General features: G+C 45.9%; 1 protein-coding gene across 1 annotated transcript; it reads right to left on the reverse strand.

The window, feature by feature from the left end:
* Positions 1 to 504: 504 nt before the first annotated feature.
* Positions 505 to 5,059, reverse strand: LOC128713436 (uncharacterized). The gene is made up of 4 exons (XM_053808296.1): positions 4,796 to 5,059; positions 2,966 to 4,709; positions 1,703 to 1,875; positions 505 to 1,014 (listed from the first exon to the last, which is right to left on the reverse strand). Exons 1-4 carry the CDS (start codon positions 5,057 to 5,059, stop codon positions 505 to 507), a joined length of 2,691 nt encoding a protein of 896 aa, XP_053664271.1.
* Between the last annotated feature and the right edge of the window lie 17,759 nt (positions 5,060 to 22,818).

Genomic DNA, 22,818 nt, shown 5'->3' on the forward strand with positions numbered 1-22,818 from the left:
ATTTTTTCTGCTCCGTTTTGTTCGTTCAGTTCATCGTATGTTGATGGTATATTCGTTTCTTTTTCGTTCACTTTCTCCCTCATATGTACATTACACATACTCTTTTGGGGTAGTTTGATGCCTTACGAGCTACAGAATTGGGAGATAAATTACAAAGCATAGAGCCGTTCGAATATATTAGATCCTCTGGTTTCACGACGTGTGGTACACACAAACAGACTATACATACATACAGATAAAAATACGGAATTCGCGACCGTCATCTACGGACACGCGATGTCCTTTAGTGTTTCTGGAACACTTCCCGCTCTGTACCCCTACCACCCACTTCCCCTGTAATGGCCTCTTGAAGGCACTTCGTAGGAATCGTTCTGTTTCGATTGTTTCGGCAAAACATTCATTCGCTATATGGCACAAGCATTTCTTGGTTTCTTTCGTTCCTTCCCTCCCCGTAAGCTCGGTTCTACACGGACACGGCCTCTGACGTAATAATTCAATTCCGCCTCAGACGTAACTCTCCTGTCGGTTTTTGTCCAACACCATCACCGGTCCATTAACCGGATCCCGGTGGATGGTGAGCCGGGTAATGTGTGGTGCGGCTAGTGCGGTGCCCGATCCACCGTCGGCAGCAACACCGCCTTCCTTCGGGTGTTGCGGTGGCCGCGTGGTAAGATTTTCGCTACACCGTCGGCTGACGTACGAGATGTCCTGATAATGTTCACTGTTCCCATCCAGCGTACGTTCGATACGTGCCAACGCCGGCCCAACCGTTGTTTCGATCAGTTCGAGTGATGCGCCAGACGATAGGCTTCCGCCGGACAGTAACCGCGACAGCACGTGAAGAATGTTCCGTATCGTCTTGCGCTGTGCCTCCGACTCCACGCCGCTCGGCAGCCGTTCGTGGAACTTTTGACTGAGCACCGTTACGAGGAAGGCGAGCAGGGACCGGTTGGCTAGATGATGATGGCACTTCCAGTTAGCTGACATGTTGTACAGCGTCGACGTAAATTGTTCCTGCGCGTAGCAAGTAGAAAGAAAAACGGTACCCAATTAGCTATCATTTCCTGCATTCCGGACCGGAGTGTCACAAAACGAATCCTCCCACGAACGGATTAATGTCATCTCATCAAAAACGAATCAATTCACGCCAATATGTATCCTTTTTCGGTGTGTTCGGTGGTGTGCCAGTATCGGAACCGATTCGTGAACCGCCATCGGATAACACCTTGCGACTAGTGAAACGCCCATCGGTAATCCATCAATATGTGTCCTTTAGCTGCTCTCGGGTAATATTTCACACATTCGATGTTTCGTAAGCGCCATAAATTGCACGGCGCGGGAGGGAAAAAAAATAAAACTACGGCCTCACCGCATCGATTGATTGGTTCAATCAGCCCGAACAAAGCTCAAACCGGGCAGCTAACTGGAGCAACGCCTGGTGGATCTTACTCGGTGGAGGCCTTTTATGAGTCCTGCCACGTACAGTGCGTCCTATGTGACGTCCCGTGACGTATGTTACGCATCGTTTACCCTTTATTGCATTTAACAGCATACGATGTAGCGCATCTCGTTACACCACCGTAAAAGAATGATGATCATGCTGATGATGATAAACTAGACTGCCACTAAACGCTTTCCACTGGCAGCGATAAAAGATGAAGCTGTTTACTGCATTTTACTTGCATTTTGCAGCGATACTTACGTAGAGAAAGATGGATGCACCGGGACCACGCTGTTCGGTGGCTATTCTCAGCTTATCGACCGCATCCTGTGACATCACCGAGTACACGGCCGTCGGTTCAATGCGCGTCATGTTGTTCAGGCTGGCCGAGCAGAGCAGCAACGTTTGGCAGCAGTTTGTCTTCTCGATGATCTCTGCACCGGCAGATCGGGTTGGTAGGCAAAAGGGAGTTTCCATTCAATTTTCCAGCAAAGGAAGTTTCATCGGTTTTTTTTTTTTTGTGTTTCCCAGTTGAGACCGATGACATAGGGGCGGATGGAGCAAAAGAAATAAAACAGAAAATTAATACGACGTTCGTTTCACTTACACTTCCCGCCACATCAGCAGTGGATAAAACCGGCCAGAAGCAATTTGCTGACCGAAGCGTACGAGTGCTAGCATCTTGTTAAGCGAACTTTTATCCACCAATTACTTACTGCCCTTCGTTGCACTAGCGCTAACGCTAATTATTCTAATTACGAATTGACGAAGGGTATCGTCAGCTAAAGAAAGCGCAAAAAAGGATCTACACAGCTTAGTTTCGCTTTTAGCTGCTACATCAGCAAACCTTATTGTGTCGGTCTTCATTACACCGACCTTGTGCACGTGGTTGTGTTGCATCGCGGAACGGAATAACTACACGCCGCCATACTTCTTGTGCCAGACGATTTTATTAGGCACTTTTCAGCAACAACCGAAATGAAATGCAAATGGCCACGGTAATGGTGAAACTTTCCACCTAAATCACATCACAGCTTGCCAACGGCAGCGTACGTAACGATTGTGGTTGTTGTTTGGTCGGACATTGCTTGTAACCGCAGGTAAGTTTAATCTGTCCCCGAGGGGTACTTCCAATTTCGAGGTTAATATATCTTCTTCTACATTTTGAATTCAATTTTATTCCCGGCGTTGCTATATCCAAATTTATCTCCCAAAATGTTGGGACATCATTCCAAAAACAAACACTACCAGGAGAAGAAACATTCCGCATGGCAGGAATTTGTATTGCATATAGAAAACTACAGCCGGGCTAATTCCAAGAATTGAACAAATATTTTTGCTACGCAGCATAGATTGCTAGCCATTCAACAGGTGTCAACAGTGTCAATGTCACATGCACAACAATTTCATTCGTGGCCCCAACATTATTCGCATTTCGCAAAATAATGTTACTGTCACGCGCCAAATAACAATACCTAAATCAACCTTACACAATGTGCAAATGCCCGAAGATGCCCCCCTTACCGGTAATTGCTTCGACGATGGCATGGACGAACTGCTTCAGACCCTCGAGCCGATGCTCTTCGCCGTGCCAAGGAGCGCTAATCTGCGTCAACACCGAGACTGCCTCCCGAAGCTCCGGTTCGGTCCGGTCCGTATCACCCGCTGCTAGGATGTCCCGCAGCACCTCCAGACCGTCGGCTCGTTCAAGCTGGCGTATGGTTTCCGTCGTGGAGCAGACGGTCGCCAGTGCCCGAAGGGCCAGGGCTCGTACGGACGAAAGCTTCGATTCGACGCACACCAGCAGCAACACACGGACAGTACCGTTCGCTATAAACGCATCGTTCAGCGAGGCTAACCCACCGTAGTCCAAATTGGAGAGACTGGCCACGTAGCTGAGATTGGAGCGTAGGATCAGCTCACACCGGGCGCCTTCAACAGCGTCGACGATTACTCGCACCAGGTGTTTGAAGATCAGTCGCACCGTAATGAGGAAGTATCGTTTCACGATCTGAATCTCCTCTTCTACGGACCGGTAGTCGAACGTATCAGTACTGGACGTAGCTGCTCGCAAATCTCCCAACATATCCGCCAACGCCCGTGCATTCTCCGCAAATTTCCTGCGATCTTCACGTTCGGAAGACTCACGCCCGAAGTAATCCGTACCTTGCTGTTTGCGCAAGAACGCATCGATGTCGGTCGCGAGTCCATGCACGAACGGAGCCACCTTCTGGTAGATCTCCTTCTCGTCCTCTTCGTCCTCTTCATATTCACCATCCTTATCCTGTTGCGTTTGGTACTTCCTGATAGCGGCAAACAGTTTCTCCACTCGCTCGAACGTTCCCTGCAGAGTTGCCACTTTACCCTGCAGATGGCGCAGTATCTTTACCGCCACTGTGGAGGTTAGCTTTAGTGATCGTCCCGCTTCGGTCGCTATCGATTTGGTCTGTAGTATCGACATCACCTCACTTTGGCACGAAAACCGCAATCCATCGAGCCAACCCTGTACCGCCGGTTGATGACCGTTCAGCAGCGGATTGTCGTAGATCGTGTAGTATAGCGCATGATCGCTCACGGTGCTGGAGGTGTTGTTGCTCGGTTCGTCGTAGAAATTATCCGTCCCCGATGGTGCTGCGATCGGTCGTACGGGTGGTGCCCTATGTCCCGGCGACAGGGGTAACGATCGATACAGCTTTGCCTGTCCACGGATGGGTGTCGAGGTACCACGGGTCGGATAGAGTTCGGAATACGTTGGAAGCTCTACAGGTTCGCCCTTCACAGTGTTATTGTTTGCATCCGAATTGGACGCCGCTTCCACCTCTTTGTCGTGTATCGTTCGATTAAGAATATTCGACAGCTCACTGCTGTCCAATGAGATCATCTCCTCGTTAGAACTGCTCAACTGCTCACTGAGATTACGCTTCACACGGCTGTTTTTCGTTATAACACGTCCCCGCTTTAGTGACACACTCCGAGGACTTTCCGATCCATGCGGATCGGTCGATTCACCATAAGATAAACGCCTTCCTGCCGCAACCGTTCCATCGACCTCACATACCGGTACCGGTGCGGGCCTCCGGATGACTGTCGGTGGTGTTGGTGCGCTACTGTTGAGCGAAGGTGACCGTGCAAACAGTTCCTCATTGACGCTTCTCTTTGGTGTAAGCTTATCGGCGGAAGACGACTGGCTATCGTTTATGTTGCCCCGTTTCGCCAGGCTACCACGGCCCGCATTAAGGGACGTTTCCGTGTCCGAAAACCCCGAGTCCTGTTTGGGAGAACCAAAACAAACAAATGATATAAATAAACAAAACAAAACAAGACTAGCACACTCCCACACTCCCGTACGCTTACTTGACTTTTGTGACTGGCTGGGCTTCCCTGGCGGTTTGTTTCAGCCCAGCTGGTGGCACCGGTGGCGCTTTTCGCATTCGTTGCCTGCTCTTCGATCAGCTCGTCCTCCTCTTCGAGATCGTCGAACGCAGGGTAGGATGGTCGTGACATTGGTCCACTGTGAAACTGATAGCCATAGGGCCGGAACCCCCCGTACTGTCCACAGTCCGGTTCATTGCCAAACCAAACTTTGCTCTGTGAGCGCGCAAAGTTGGAACGTGACATCTGCAACGAAACAATAACAGAATGATAACGATTAGAAACGTTCTACCATATTGGGAGGATTGCATTATTTTTTTGAGGAGGAATAATTAACATTTTAAAGCACCACTCAATGCTTGGGTCACCGTGCACAAAATGCTCCTTATCTTGTCAATAATTTCAACAACTAACTCTCGGTTTTCTAGCCAGTACCCGAGCAAGATTAATTTAATTTCACTCCTTTGGCCCACCGGCATAAGCTCCCCGGGATAAGGGGGTTGTAAATATCAAAACCTTAATCCCTCGGTGTAGTCGAAACACAAACATATCAACGCCTCCGCACAAGCACCGATTCTAGAACCGGAACACTTCGATCGGACAAACATTAGCTGTCAAACACTTCCGCTTGCTGAACGGGAAATGCTTCAAACCGAACCATCAGCACAGCCATTGTGTGCGCCAGTGTTTGCGTTACACTTCGCGAGATTCACTCGCGGGAGTCTGTGGCTGTGTGTACAGCGCGCCCTCTCGGGGGGGTCCACTAGTACAAACGAACTCGTTTCTTGCCGTTTCCACTGGTCGTTCGCAATGGTGAAATAATTTATCAGAAACAACCGACAACGACGACAACGACAGATTCCGTTGAGATGCAATCAGCTCGTTGGGTAAGTTCCGCCTTTTCGGTGGGAATGTTCCCCGGGACTACGGGTGCGAATTTGCATTTCCTGGTTGGTTTCTGGGAACATTCGCCCAAACAAGCACCAATTTTTTTGTAATTAAATTTTAAACCTCATTCCGAGCTCTTGTGAGTCGCAGTGGTTTATCTTTTTCGGGGACGATAAATATGCCACATTTGACATCACGTTACAAGACGTCCTGGTTTGCTGGCGGATCTCTGCTTGAGGGAAAGGATATCCTTCATGGCGAATAATTTAACCTCGTTACTGAATCCTTTCCTGCATTCCACAGCAACATTTGCTGGACCCGGTTGGGTGTATAAATGTTGCAATAATTTACACCAGCGACACCTCCTCGCCTATCACGACCATTCGATTAAATAATGCCTCCTTTAACCTTTAACTAACCGTTTGCTCACGACACTGCAACACTATCCTTCCGCAATCGACCGGAGGAAAATGTAAACTAACGTTTGCATAGACACCATATACCACAATGTTTTCTCCCACCGGGTACGCCAGCCGGATGGAAAGTATTGCCGATCGTTTCGCGTTAGCCAAAGGACCAAACATCGGCGAAGGACGCGCGTCCCGAATCACAAGGCAAGCTGTGCGACGCTTCTCAACGGTCATGGCAGTCGAGCAGATGTTGCATCCATCCCTCTGTTTCCACCCTTGCCGTGCATACCAACGCCAAGGATGCAGCACGAAATGCGTCCATACAGCCCTGCAGGACAATGTGCGCTTGTGTATGTGCTTTTGTAGCGTGTGTTTCCCTTTCGTTTGCGCAAAGCACGAAAACGATCAAACACGGGGTCCCTGTGCGCTGTAGGGTCTCGAAGCAGCCGCGATTTAATTACGCAAGGGACACAAAGCAAAACCCATGGAAAGCAATAGGGACGCAAGAATTTTTTTCCATGTGTGTGAGTCTACGAAACTCTCGATATTAATCCCGGTGCGTTAGTGCGGCATGATTTCAGTTTTTCCATCTCGCTTCGATTTACTTGTTTCCTCTTTTACCATCCGCTACCCTCAGGTCGGAATTGGTTCATTTTCGCCACAAAGGTAAGAAGGGGTGGCGCTCTAGCTAACGACTTTTCCATCCTCAAAGTTTGCGGGAACGGAGCCAGGTGAGCGTTAACGATCAGATGCGAAGCGGAAGTGAAGCCAGCAAGTCAGCAACAACGGTACGGATCGAGGCAAGAAGTACAGCAGCTGAGCTGTTCTGTTTTCTTCCTCAATTTCGATCTTGTTTTCACAGTTTGCAAAATACAGCAGTGCAGATTTGTGTTAGTTTGGCCAAGAGTTGGGAGGGTGATTAATGTGACACGGTTAATTTTGCAATGATTTTCAGAGCAGAAAGCAGATGTACCGAGAAATTCGGATCGATCGCTATTGGTGACATAATTTGTCCGTTTTATTTTTGTATTACCATTCAATTTATTTTTAATACTAATCCTGGAGCATTAGTTGTATCATTGAAATGTTTATAAAAAAGTGGGTTAATGTTATTAATTATAATACTTAATTATAATAATATCTATTTTTATTGGTAAACGTGAGAATATATAAATCATCTTTTACTTTGATAACAAAAAAACTAAAACTTTCTTTAAAAAGTTAAATGTTATTTATTGTTAGATGGTATTAGACATGCTTCTTATTATTGCCAAAATCGAGCACATGGATCACCAATATGTAAAACAAATCCTATTTGCCTAAAATACAAATCCCATGATATGAAGATCATTTTCAAAATTCAAGCCTGGTGAATCTATATGTACTCGCAGTAAAGATATCTTCTTGTTATGCAATCTACATAAGATGCTATGTCTGAAATTTAAAAGTATAAGACTAAAACAGCTTAAGTCTTCAATAACTAGACTATCTGATAATTAGTTTTATGGTTACTTATTATGAGAAGTTCCTAAAAGGTTTTCACTACATAAATTCCTATATTTACTAAGATCATTGAACAATTTAAAAACATCAGATGTACGGAACAAACCATGTGATAAGATATAACGGTGTTGCGTATTCCAAACTGACTAAGATTTAATGAGAAAATATTGTAACAAGCTAGATAGCCTTAGGTTTTAAACTTATTATTCACAAGAAGACTATGTAATGGCTTGAATTCACTACCCACTTTCATATACCCTTGAATATTATACTTAGTTGCATTGAACATAACACGTCCTTCCCTAACATCCGTTTCTGTACCCCCATTCCGCATGTGTGGCGTTTCACGAATACTTTCAACTCATGTGCGAAGTTGCAAATCACCAATTTCCTGCACCACCTTAACGCTCCACCAGCTCCACAAATGATCCCAATAAGCTACGCATCATCCCCACACCATAGCTCACCTTTTGCGACAACATCGAACGCCCCCTTGGGCAACGTACTGTGCCAGAATGGAATTATCTACCATGTTCTGCTTCATTTCTACCGATGGAGCACTCGTTCGGCACTTACAACAGTGTCTATGTCTGCAGGCATTCCTCGAAGCGAAAGTGAAGTTAGCCGAGATCATACGGCAGGCAATCGATTCCACGCTCCATCAGCAACCGATGCGCACCGTATGTCAACGAGTTAGACGGCTTCTGGAGATGGTGATGGAATAGCTCTCCTCCTACCACAGCTTTAGAACATGTTGGTGGGTGAGAATTCTTACCCAACTCCCAACAAGTGTGGAATTTCAAAGCATTTTCCGCTCGACATTCGATCCGATTTCGCCTCTTTTGGGTTGGAAATCTTTAGCAAGACGCGTTCCTGCGTGAAACCGAGCACGGGGGGGGGGGGGGGGGGGGGGTGTTGTTGCATTCTTCGTAGGAAATAAAAGCATTTCAAAACGGGCCCCCCCTTTTACACTCCGGAACAGCAGCAACCGGTGGTGGAATGTGAGCACATTCTCCACACACTCTCTAGACTCTGGACCTTACCTCACCCAACCGCGAACAATTGGAATTGGCAAGTGCTGGTGCAATGGGAAAAGACGTTCATGTATCGGTGAAGCACTGTATGACTCACAGTTTGCTGATGTTGGCGGTAGCAGGACCGGAATAATAGTCACCACTTGCAGCTACATTATGCAGCTGCGTACAAATGCGAACCTTTGTCCCTTTAGGGGAACCCTCCGTGCCATTTAGCTGCTGGTAGCTCAGTAGCTCAGAGGTTTCCATCATCAACAGTCAAACGGTGGCCCCGGAGTACAGAATTCCTCCGTCACGAACGGAACGTACGGATGTTGTTAGTTTCACGTTGCTGTTGTCGTATGCAGTTTGTGGTGCATTTCCTGTCCAACGATACCTTCCACCGACACCATCGATGGCGACAATGTTCTCGTGTGCCATTTACGGAACAGGCGTACTTAATCGTTTGCCGTATACTACGAATCGATTAATGACACTTTATGTGGCTCTAGTGGCGTTGTAACTACATCGTAAAGCTAACAAAGGGAAACGAAAACATTTGCCAATGAACGCACGAAAAAATAAACAAACCGAACCCCGTTTAAGTCTTATCGATTCCGTAGACGGTAAGCACAAAGTTGTATTGAGTGATTAACCATTACGCCATCAGTCTTTATTCACGCATTATGCATCACATTTTCCTAACAACAAACAGGCTGAGTCACAAATTTGAGCAAGATACCAAACACATATTGTTTGAGTGTTATAAAAAAATGAAAGTTACAGGAGTCCGAATTCTAACCGTAAACCTCCAACTTTGCCTCCTTCTGTTCGGAGTTGGTTGGAACTTTTACTATTAACTGTCAAAACAATCTCCTGCCATGGGACGCAAGCCGAACCATTGCCGCACATTTTGAATATCAAACTGCGACTGACAGGCAGCGCACTGTGACGGGATCGGAATGATCGAAATGGGTTTTTAGCAAATGGAGTTTCCCATCTCCCAAACTCCGATGGACACGACTTGCACAACGACAGCTTCCAAACAGTGCCGTGGGCAAATTCTGGACCATATTGCGTGGTCGCACTAACAATAGTCACACTTCGATACTAACTTTATCGTCCCGAGGAAAAACCACCTCATTACCACGCCATTACTACATCATTTCCAGTCAGAGTTACTGGCGTAGTTAGCATGATCATTTACACGAAACACGGGTCCATTCGAGTGGTTTGCTGAGGAGCGGATACTTTTGCGCGGCTGGAACTTTTCCGTTTGCTTAATTACCCTCCGGACAGTCACCGGAAGACTATGAGCGAATAAGTTGTTAATAGGATTAATACCGCGAGCGTCATCTTCGCCGTTACATATCGTACGTTAAAGATCTGCCGCTTGTTAAAATTCCTTATCAAGAGGTCTTCCATCTTCACTTGGGTAGAAATATTTGTCCCTCTCAATATTGCCCTCCATTCAGGGGAAATCTCAACCATCGAACAGTCCCTTCCCGACATCCTAACCCACTCAACCTATAGCACGACCCACCCACTTTGATTGGAAACTTTAAGTTCTTCCTTCACCTTAACGCTTCCATAACGATCCACTCCACATCATCCTCCATTTGCCATAAGTATTCGGTATGGTTCACTTGCAATTGCCACCGGAGGGAGGCAAAATGTTCGAAAAGTTCCACGGCTCGTGTGAAATGTTTTGTCGGTGACGATTACCCGTTGAAACTTTATCCTTTACATAATACCCATTCTCGGCCGTGTTGATATGATAATTAGTAATTAGAAATGTCATTACCATCAGCCGACATCACAACCAAATGCCGGCAATCGTACAGGACAGTTACTGCCATTGCTGTTCTAAATCATTCCCCACTAAGCCACCAATTAATTGAACATCGACGGTAACGTACTGGTTGATGTGGTCACCCACCGTACCCTTGTGGTGCGCGGTAAATATACTACGCCCTTATTTGTTGCCTGTGGAAGCACCTCTAACGATCTCGTAGTACTGCGGACTTATCGTTTTTTTTTCCATCCACCATCACCGGTTTCGATGGTACGTGCCGAGCATACCGGAACGGGTCATCATCATCGCTCACTCTACGGCAGCGCATACACTGCATCACTCTTCGGACCATTGCTGTTGATGGACAGTTCCAGCAAAGTCCAACTCGAACGCTAGAACCCATTTCTGGAGGAATCTTCCAGCACCAAAATATGTACTACCGTCCATTTATGATTGTGCCGATGCCGATAGGTCCGGTGCAGCCGAAATCTGCACCGCACGAATATGAATAACATAAATATTCATTCTGGTTCCCTTCATTTTGCTGCGTGAATATCAATGAGAGTTGCAGCGGGATAACTTGTCCCGGCTAACCCCGCCGAGGAGGTAATGAATAACGAGTGTCATAAATAATTTCTGAGCTTTTGCAAACTAGCGTACTAATGCTTAATCGCCAAAGTTTGGCTGCCGTTCGAGGCTGATTTGTCTGATTTAAGATCCTCATCATTACTGAATCCGAGAATCCAGCCCGACCGGGAATGGCTGTTATCAGGTATAAGAGTGGCAATTGTTCCACCGGACAAGTGTCTAATTGCCAGCGCGGTGCAATTAAAGCGCCACCGTGTCCGGGATCAATAAAAACAAACCACCATCGCGGTGCAACGGCTTCCTGATGAGAGGTGTGGCACCATTCATTGCACCTTTCCTTGTTGCAGGTGAAAGTACCGCGCACTGTTATCTGGAGCAGACCACCGTACGCGCGCTGCAACTGCAACCAATCATCAGCCCGGTGCACGGGGAATCGGAATCAGTGACCGGTAGGTTATGCATATTTATCGTTATCGTGCAACGTCGCATCCGATCGCATCATCGGATGCCGGAGCTGCCACTTCGCAAACAGCGCAAATGATTGGTGGTGAAGGAAATTCTCCGTACCTAATGGGAGAAAGTCATAATGAAAAGGCTTCAAACGCTTAAGTCGGTCATTGAAAGGGAGATAGAATGTTTGCTTTTCACGCTGAATACTTGCCAGATTCATGAAGCCGAAGCTTTGCCAGAATTAATGGGATGTTACATGGAATGGAGCACTGGTTGTAAGTAAAAAAGTCCTATTTTTATCAACTATATTGAGTCACATTTTGATACATGTTGGAAATATTAGAATAAGCAATTAGTTATAACATTTTTGTACTTTTTTATTACACTATTTTTCGATTTTAATGAGTTTAAATAGTGTTAAAAAGTATCTTTTTGTTCAAACAGTTTTCTTAAGTAAACCAGTATTTTAATCGAATAGAATTAAATTCAAATGAAAAATCGAATCCCAGTCCAACCGTCACGTGTTTTAAGAATCAAAATTTAATAACCGTTAGTTCAAAACGAAAATACATTCGAAAGAAGTGCCAAGTTAGTCAGAATCAAACGAAATTCCATTCCTGCAGTAGCCGGAAACACGTTTTCTCATTACGAGCCATTTCCAAAAACAACTCTCATATTAAACGCTCTGCGTGGTCTATAATTCAATTGACACTTTTTCCACGTTATGCGAAACATGAATGTGATTTCGAAAAACTTTGCATCTTATTTATGTTTATGGATTTTGTCAATTGCTTCTGCAATGGAAGCAACTACCCGTACTAACAAGTCGAATTTGTTTACCAAGTACATTTGTCCAAGTTCCAAATCTTCGAACACGTTAGTGTCTAATTGCATTCACAATCAGTAAGGGCTAATTAAAGCAAACATGTCACCTCAGACGGTTCCACGCTGAACTACTTTGCAGCAGCATACGAACCGAACGCAACAACAAAAACAACCTACCATTCGCGCTAGGAAACGGTGCTTCGCGGAACCAATTGCCAATTACCTTGCCGAAAGGGCGCCCCGGTCCGACACGACATTTGCGACAAATTCCAACCTTTTCCATCAGCAATTAAGCGTCCAGCAGGGCTGCCACTTTTGGTAAACATTCTTCTTCTACCAGTGCACCAGTGGCCAGGTGCTAGGGGTTTTCTGTGAAGGCTGCTGTCCGCTGATGTCCGCGGAAGCAACGTGCAACAACAAGGGCCACGACTTTGATCTCGATCTATTAATTACTCTCCGGAACAGCTGTGGAGTTGTTTTGGATGTTTTGCTCCCCATTCCCGGAACTGCCCGGTACACGCTTGCTGTAAGTACTACAGGCAACCTCTGCTACAACGATTCAATCGAAATCAATCTAAATAATCCACAGCCTTGACAGTGAGGATGGACTTTCCTTGGGTGAGGCTGGAAGCAAAGGAAACGAAAATCGCTCCAAAACACGGCCGGAAGGAATTTAATGCTCACGATTTGTAGCGATTGAAATTGCTCTTTTAAAAGACCTGACCTACACACGTGACGCGACAATCCATCCCTCCTGCGGGGTTCGCTCCCCATCATCATGTCCTGAAGCATTTGCTCAACCACACACCAAAAAAAAACCGACAGACCGACATCGTACTTGAAGCTCGCCACATGTTTCAGCTAAACACGAATCCCATACAAACGATTCTGCCGACGAAAGGAATTCTTTTATTTCTTCAATGTGTTTCCCCCCTTTTTTCGGTATCCAGAAATCGTGCCAACTTCCAGAGTGTTTCCAGAAGGTACACGACACGCTAATAGCCCTTCAGCTCCTCTCCTTCTCAGTGGCCGCCTGTTCGCCGGAGGAACCGTACGGTGTTATATCATTAGGCGCTATCACTCATCGGGTACCTCCAGCACTCCACGGGACCCCCTGTCGGCATAAACCACTTTTAATTCTTTCTCGGCGAAGTGCCGTTACGAAAATTTTGCGCACCAAAGCCAAAACCACTGACGGACGTGATCCTCTAATCGTCCGGAAGATATGCGCCATTCGGGTGGGTTTGCCTCAGCAGCTTTGTGGATCGGTCCTATTGCACCTATTGGATACCGCTGCCGGCACTTGAGACATTGAGAACCCATCACGCGCCCAATGGGTACGGTAATTTTGCTCCGTAGCGTCTCAAAACAGTGCGCCGTGCAACTGCGCGATCGTTTCCACGGTGCGGACATTCCAATCTTTCGACAGCATAAGTACCGAGAGCACCGAGCCACCATAGGCCACCAACTCCACCAATGCCTACAGGTGATGGTTTGTTTCGATGAAATTGTAGACTGTACGGCAACGAGCCTTGGGTGGATGCTGGGGTGGTAAACTATTCTGCTTCTCATATGGTCTCTGGAAACAAGGTTCTGCACCTCTTTGCCCTAGAATTCCGCAAGTTCCGAAGATGTCCCGAAAATTTCGCTCACTATACCAACCCCAACTACTAGAGCTCTGTTTATAGCCTGGAAAGGGCTATCCTGTCTCGTCGTAACAGTTATCCATCATCGATCAGCATCTCTTCTGCATGATGAAGAGGCAAACCCCACGCGCGGGTGTCCAGAAACTCGAGAGGTCTTAAACGGTACAACATAAACATGTAAAAGAAGTAGACAAATCACCCCTTTAGCAGTGTACCTTAGCAAAATGGTTCTATTCATCGGTGCTCTCCATTCTCCACAGTACAGTGCGCGATCGCTCGTCTTACATGGGGTTTGAGAACAAACGGAGCACCAGGAATGCAACACCCGCAATAGAGCAGTTGCCGCCCGTTGCCGCTCGGGACGCTTTTCTTTCCTTTCGTTAATTGTTTAGTGCCAGCTTTACTGCGTACGATGGTTCGCGCATTGATCCCTCTTGAGATGTGACTTGCGGATGTTGCAAACGGTGGAACGGTGGTAAGGTGGTAAAAGCAATGCAGACACACACACACACACACAGCATTCCACATCGCACACAAGGGCACGGCAGTTTAAAAGGCGATTATTCTCATCGCCCCATTTGCAGACCAGGGCCAACGTGTTTAGAATGGCTTGAGTTTTCCTTTTTATTTTTTTCGTTGGCACGATACCTATCGAATGTTCTAAGAAAGCATAAACACACCGTAGAACCGTAAACCGTTAGGCCCGCACGAATGGGTCGACAAATGGGAAGAAAGCTAAATTCAACGATTAGCTACATTTACATACAATACATTCACGTCAATCAATATTTTCATAAAGGGAATTTTAAACAGGGCAATTGTTTTGAGGGCAAGATGAGGGGAAGAAGAAACAAGAGAATAATGCAATGAAATTTGCAAGAGCAATGACTTCTACGCTCGGGTTTGTATGGCTTATTGTGATTTATGCATTACCTTTGAAGGAATAGATGAAAGGATGGTTCTCATGCAAATGTAAAATATTTGCATCGTAATAAGCATGTTAAAAATATTGCTTCATTGAGTCAGTGGAGGATATTGATCATTGCTTCTTTTTTATTCATTTACTTGTTTTGTATGTACTATTTTTAAAAAAATTTGCTATTGTTCGTCATATTCTTAAAAAATATGTTCCATTTTCATACTTCATTTAAAGCTGTAGTGCCACAATCTCAATCTATATCATCTATGTATAGCGTAAGCACATAGTGGTATATTGAACCAACTCAGCTCCAACATAGGTAAACAGGCATAAGACATTCATAATAGATCTTTAAATCAATATGATAATTACGTATTTTCAGTTAAAAGACATATGGTCTACGTCAAATATAATAAAAGTCTCCTGTTAATTCATTCTAAATTGCACCTCTCGCCCCATTTACAACTGCCATTTATCACAGGAGATCTTAATAAAGTACTATCAGATCACACACAAACCATTTGATAAACACCAAGTTCGTTGAATTCAATTGTTTTATGTTGCAAATAAACTTCAACTCTGGCTCACGAACCAAACCGAACCGAACAACTCCGGTCACGTTTAGAGCTCACGCACCCGATGAGCACTGTTGAGGCGTTTAACAAATCGTCCAATTTCTACCCCCCCACCCCCCCCCCCCCCCCCACTCCTTCGCTTAGTTAAATGAAATCTAACAACAGCAAAAAAAAATACAATTGCCTCCCAATAAACACGACACCAAGCCGTTCATTCAAAAAAGCGGTCCAGTCTATAAAACGCTGGCATGGCACGCACGGCGAGATGTTTTAAATTCTAACCATAGGTTATAGACGAGCATTGCTTTGCCGGCCCGGGTACGTGATCGGATTACTCTTCAAGCAGGCTCCATTCTAACTCGCGAGCGGTTTTATTTTTTCCACTACCCCATTATTCTAACGCCACGATCTCTGCTGTGGCTGGATGTGACGGAATGGAATTGGAAGGAGGACAGCTCAGAACACGACAAGTGATCAGCTAATTTTAATTCCCCACTGACAGATTATTCAAATTTTGTACACGCATTGAAGGAGGAACGAGAGCTGTACGGGTATAGACCATGCCCCACACCTTGCTACATCCAGCTCGACATCCAACGCTGGAACGATGAAAAAGTAAACACACGTCACGAACAAACGCCCCCTCCAACGGAACCTGTCAACTAAAACTCGCGTTATTCTGGCGTTGAACATTTTATTGGGGAAGCAACGGTTGCATCAGGAGCGTCGAAAGAGGGTAACATCTACGAGTTCAACAACATAGTACCATTCAGGTGACATTGATCCCACCATCGAACGACCAGCGTCTTACATCAAACGTTTATTATCGGAACAGAGTCCGGACGCTTCCGCACGCAACCACTGATAACGACTAACAAGGGTAGCACAAGCCATCGAAGGTAAACAAATGTGATCAACAGCGCCAGTTTACGGAACAATCGACCCAATGCTGCGGGCCAACATAAGCGCATATCCCGCTTCAGAACTGCATTCAAATTATACCCAAGGTGTTTCCGAACAAAACAAACACAGTTCGGTCCAAATATGGTACACCCAGGTGGAGTTATATGGTACTACCGAAACGTGTTTGCTAAATAAAATATTAAAATTAACAATGTACAGTTACCGTCGCGAGACCCCGGAGCTAGGTTCCGCTGACAATAGAAGCGTACGATCGACTTAGTAGCAATAAACATGTCGCCAACCCTGCGGGGACAGACGCGATGGCTCCGTAACGATCGATCCCAACAGTTACCCCGATGTCGCTCGTCAGTAGCCGGCAGGTGGTAACTGGTCTAAAGGTTCGGACCATGCCAATATCTTCACTGTGGCATCGATATCGGTCCATCAACTGGCACCACAATCGCGCACACACACACACACCATCTACTGCACTCATGGTTAGGCCGGTCACGTTATGAGGGTTCAGCGAACATAGACAAGACACGTTTGTTGTTTGTTTTGTCCACACGAACTCGCTTAATATTCTTCCTGGGCCCCTAAATCCGGCACAGACCCAAACTTCCTTCATTTGCCTGCGTCACCTATTCTAGCGATCGTTTCGATCAATCCATGGGGAAGGCTTTAATTATGCAACGCAAAACCCATTCCCATTGTGGCGCACGTTCCGTTCGATTACGAAAACTATCGCTCCGTTCCGATTGGTATCCATAGCATCACCGCTTCCCGGCTTACGCGACTCCCAGCCGCGCCAAGATTGTTGTGATCGTTGCACAGACCTGCACCCGATCGTTGGCTGGGTGAGAATGCGTTTTTTACCTTGGCCGTGCGCTTTCGCCCCAACTGGCACAACCGACAATAACCATTCACTATCAGCATATTGATTGCAGTTTTGAGGGCAGCGAATCAAGATGAAAGCCAACCCAATCCGGCCCCGAACGGTCAGGCCGCAATTTACATACTAATGGTACGTAATGAATTAAAAAATGGGTTTCTTCTGTCCCGTTGAGGCATCTACAAGGAGATGTCACGACGATGGGGTTTGCTTGTTATTTTTTACATTCTTTTTTCCACCGGGAAGGGTGAAAAGCACCGCTAATCGGAAGCGGTCGTTCCACCTGGAGAGAAAGGGCTCGATCGGTGTTCTGGCCGTTTTCGGGTTCGTAATCGAGAAGAAATTCTACTAATTTAATCACGCCAGCTGGCTCGAGCCGATTTCATAACCGTTGTCGTAATTAATTGCAGCGCATCTGAAGGCGATAATTCTGATTATGAAAATGGGAAATCGTAAGGACGGAATAAGCAGACACCGTTTCGTTGGTACACCATATCTTTGGGAGGAATCTTTCACCGTTTTGTTTTTGTTTTTTGATTGGAAAAGTTGCGTTATCGGAGCATCGGCACAATTTAATTTATTATTACCATGTGTTAGGTTTAAAGTAATGGCATCATATTTCGTATTACTTTGGGAAGATAACACGCAGAACACTCATAACAGGTCATAACATTTTTTCACCAATCATGCATTTTTGATTAACTGGTAAAGCACGTGGCAGAAAGCCTATGTTCATATAGTGCGAGACATAACTTTACAAACACTTGATATTGAAATTGAACCAAACTGTTGGAAGATATCTATGGAGTTAAAAGAAGTTGTAGAGACAACAAACAATATTTGTAAAGCATTCTTTTGAGCTATTCTATTATAATTACATCCTAGCTTTCTGACATATCCGTGTAATAAGGTTTAAAAATGCAAAAAAACAATACAAAAATCCTTGAACACTCAAAAACATCCAATTTTCACTTCATATCTTACAAGAACACAAATTTATCTTGTGTCATATTTTTCTAACAACGCATTTTAATGCAATGCAGTTTTAAAAAAAAGATAAAGACTTACAACCATCGCTATTGTAAGGATACGACCTCAATGACGTAAAGTGGCGATTAACAAAATTTATCACCCAACGTGATGCCCAACCATCAATAGCGCCTACAATCTTTCGATTCCAAAATTATGATTATGATCTTCACCCCCCCTTGGTTCCCACGTCATAATTATAAGGCCCCTTTTTTATACGGTCTACTTCGTTGATAAACCTCACAATCGATCGATGTGGCATTTTGATTAAAAACAATTCCGACGACGAATGCAAATCAGGCGCACGATCAGTCGCCATTTGCGCTGCACTAACGAGCGATGTAACGGAGCGGTTCGAATCCGAACCGAACCACCATCCGCTACGGTAATAACTAAACATTTGTCACCATTTAACCATATTTTGCTTTTACCACCGAACGCCTTGAGATAAACGAACCTGGAATTGGTAGGCATAAAACCATACACGCATCTTCCACCTTGACACAGTTCGCTCGGTCGGCAAACGGAACCAACCTCAAAGCAAGCGTTGCTCAAAACGACACCGTTGTTTTGTGAGTTAAACTCCATGCTTTCCCACTTATCGATCGAGTTCTTTCCCTATCTCTGCAATGGGGTCAATAAATGTGACAAATGAACAACCTCCTCCCAGTGGGTGCACAATCGATGCGTAATGAAGCTATGCAAATTTATTAAAACATCGCTTACAAGGAAATGTACTTGAACGAGAGAGAAACGAAAATAAAAAGTGCAGTGATGGTGGTAAAGATGTTTCCAGCACGTTCGAAATACAGAGACCACAAACGGTTCCTACTGTGCCCCTCGGCAGCTGGTAACATCATTCGATAACGTACCGGGAGATCCCGCATCGAACCATAAAGTCCACCGGTGATGACATACGCAGGACGTGCCCGAGACTGTAACTGTCAAAAATGCACCCTTATTCAACGGAAACCCACCTACACAGGAACGCACTTATCGTGCACAGGATCACCCTGCAGTGAGGGTTCTAAATATATCCACACGCCACACGAGCAGGACCCCATGTATTGTACGAACGGTAAGGAACCGGCAACCGTTAAGGACTTGCACATATGGTGCGGACTAGAATCGCCCTCGGAACGCTTTAACCGACCGGAAGCGTGTAGCACGTATGGCACGCGCATAGACGCTCATCCCCACAGCAGCAGTACGATCGTGCCGTGTTTGGTTACACCGTTTTTTTTTTCTCTACCATGTGCACTGATGCGATACAACGCCGAGGGACAGAAGCAGATGTACACGCGGGCATTACCTCGTCAAGTAGGTGACGCTTTTATTTGTGGTTGCCATGGAAACGACGATCCTTTCCAGTGGGAAAAACAGGGCAGTACAATTTAATTATTATGTAGCGAGAAGCTACTTTTGCGCTTATTCTTTTTTCTTACACTGCTGGGTTTTTTTTTGTGTATGATCTAGCGAGATTGAAGATGCCGGAATGTACTTTCAGATTCCGCACACGTTACAGAAGTTACGAACTCTTCCACACCTGGTCCGGGACGGTCGCAAACGATCGGTAATAAATATCATCAAAACAGTAGATAGTCATCGCCCGGGGTACTTCGCCCGGGAGCGGCCGGAGGTTGATCCCCGGCACTGAATTATGCATTACACACGCGTCAAACCCGCTGCACCGCACCGGTGACCTCCGTTTGTGTCGTTTGCGACCGTACCGAGCGTCTGTGTCCGGTCGTGATTACTGTTTTCGGTAAAGAGATGCCATCGACAGCAACCTTGGCGGGCCTTCTACAGCCCTGCTACAGCTGCCACCGTTAAGGACTGGCATCGAGCCTCGCAACATAGCCCGTACCTTCAACATCTTCGCCGTACTCTTCTCGCTTTTTATGGCATTGTTAAGTCGTTTAGTTTTGTTTCAATTTTTTTGCTTTGCCCGAGTGCGATGGGCTATTATCAACGGTACCAGCCCAGGTGTATGGCGACGACGCAGATCCGACGCGAAACGATGGCTTCATCGTTCAGCCATTCCGAGCGATGTAACCACCTAACACGGTGTACGCGCACTCCAAAAACAACCCGTATCTTCTCCGATGCGGTAGGGTTCACACCTTTGCCGAGTAGGTATTTTTTCCCCTTGACACGAATTACTCCTTCAAAGTGCATTATCTTATCAAACACAAAGAAAATAAAACGCTCTACGAAGGTCTCGCTCAGCTTTTGGGAAGGTAGGGGGGATTGTTTATTGAGCAATCGTTTTTGGAGGTTTTGGAGAAGAATGTTCTGGATAGCGCTCCGTCAAAAGCTACCACTCTCGAAGGTGTTTCATTTTATTTATTTTTGCAAAGCCCAATAAACCCCACCAAGCTGAGTCCATGTACGAGATCTACAACTCTTGAACATCTCGACCACAATTGACGTTGTGTGCGTGTGTATTTACGCCCAACATTCTCCGGACATCGGACATCATGTTGACAGTGGACATGATAAGACCACTGCTACTGATAACCAATCCACCGGTCCAGTGACATAACACCTCGTGCGAAGTGTGCAATCGGTACGAATGGGCGAACGGCCGTGTAAAGCCAGTAAGCACACAATTACTGTGAGCTCCAAAAGCTCCGCGATACGATATAATGCTGATTTAGCAGGCATTAATTTCCCTGGCACAATGCCGCTAAACCACAAAACCGTCCGTTGACAGTTTCTTCCTCGCCTGTCAAGCTCGTGACTTCGACGACCCGGTGTTCCCTTTGGTGGGAAGTTGATTATTCGTTCGGAAACGCATATTTGTGCTGACTCGCCAAGAGCTCTGGTTGATATATTATATTGATCATTTTACAGCTGTTGTTAAACATTATACGAAGAAGAAATACAAAAGAATACGCTACCAGTATTATTATGATGCACGGCACAGTGTGAAGTTGAAAGTGCAATTGTAGGTTTCGGGCCATTCGATAAGCTTTTCGAGGATGAACTAATTGAGTTTGGCACTTGGTAAATATTGATCCAATATTGATGCCACTGTTAATTACGTCCGTTTCGCTCCAATTGACTCACTAATCTAATGGTTTATTTAGACAGATGCAGGATTGTGGGTACGTTTCGGCTAACTTTAGCTGGTGTTTTGAATCCCCAGCCGAAATTTCCGCCCTAGCGTATCTAATTTGACCTTCAAAATTCCATGCCTCATTCCCTGGAAACGCATTCATGACACTCGTTCATTAAATACTGAGTCAAGCTATTTTTACAACCCCAAGCGGGATTGATGAATCACGTGAAAACACTTGTATTGCTTGTTCCCTCCCAATAAGCTACCTGTACACCGTGTATCTCGTGGACGGGAACTTTGACAAGACGCCAGCGAACGTACAACAACCGGGCGCAAGTGTTTCACGGTGGTTAAACGAACCTTCACAGTTCACCGTGTGGAGTCGCGCGCATGAATCACAAAACTCGCGGTGCGATACCGCACGATTTGTTTGCGTCTCTACATATGAATTGCTAATTGTTTGCCATTAGCGCTCCCTGCAGCCTGTTCGTGTTGCGGAAATAATGCATATTTTAGCCGAACCAACCATCCAAACCCCCGAGCAGTTGTGTGCACGTCCTCGCAAGGGACACACGGTCAAGGGCAACGCGCGAAACGAGTTTTCTTGATGAGGAGCGGCACGTATACGACGGAGGCCCATTAGCCCATTAGCTTGCCCATTTAGCCGGTTGCAGGGCTGCTGCTGATGCTCTAGCGGTACCAAATCATCACGATCGATAAATCACACACGAGATGTGTCGACCGGTGCGTTTTCCCCCAAGAGCGGACGGACAAATCATATCTCGCGCAGGTAATGTTATCATCCTGGTGGTAACAGACTGTTGGCAGGAAGTGTGTAAATTATGACCACAACACCTAGATCTTGCGCACTGGTGGATGGTGAGATATAATTAGAATCGAACAAGATCTCGCTGTAATCTTGCATCTGTGCTCAAGCAACGTTTCCGGGAGATTCCGGATAGGCGATCTTCGCATTCTTCAAGAACTCTTACCTTGTCTTATTTGTCGCCCTTTGTGAGACCTTTAAGAAGATTACGGTTCTGTGTCGCAGAGCCTGCCGTTCGTTCGTTTGTGTTGATCCGGTGACCGGTGGAAGAATGGATTCCCTGGGATTATACCCGCTACAGAGAACAGCAACAGGTAGCACGGTCTATCGCCAACCCCAAGAAGAAGTAAAGTAACGTTATCTCGCAGGTAACGCGTCCGGCGACTTTCGGGATGGATGGCTTCCTTTTTGGGCTCCGATTTCGATTCAATCTCTGCTCGAACTAACTTTTTTCTTCTTCCTCCCCTCGAATCGATTCTATTGGGCCGAATTGGCAATTCGTTATGTCATAAAAGTGGGCTTACGATCAACAGCACCCACCGTGCATAAACATAATAGCTGTTGCAGTAAAGACCACAGCGAAAAAAGGGGGAAACAAACGCACCACATTAACGAAAACACACACACACACAATCGTAAAAAAGTAGCACAGTTAGCCGGGGAAAAAGAAAAACAATAC

The sequence above is a fragment of the Anopheles marshallii genome, chromosome 3 (assembly GCF_943734725.1).
Source record: "Anopheles marshallii chromosome 3, idAnoMarsDA_429_01, whole genome shotgun sequence".
In the NCBI taxonomy this organism is placed as follows: Eukaryota; Metazoa; Arthropoda; class Insecta; order Diptera; family Culicidae; genus Anopheles; species Anopheles marshallii.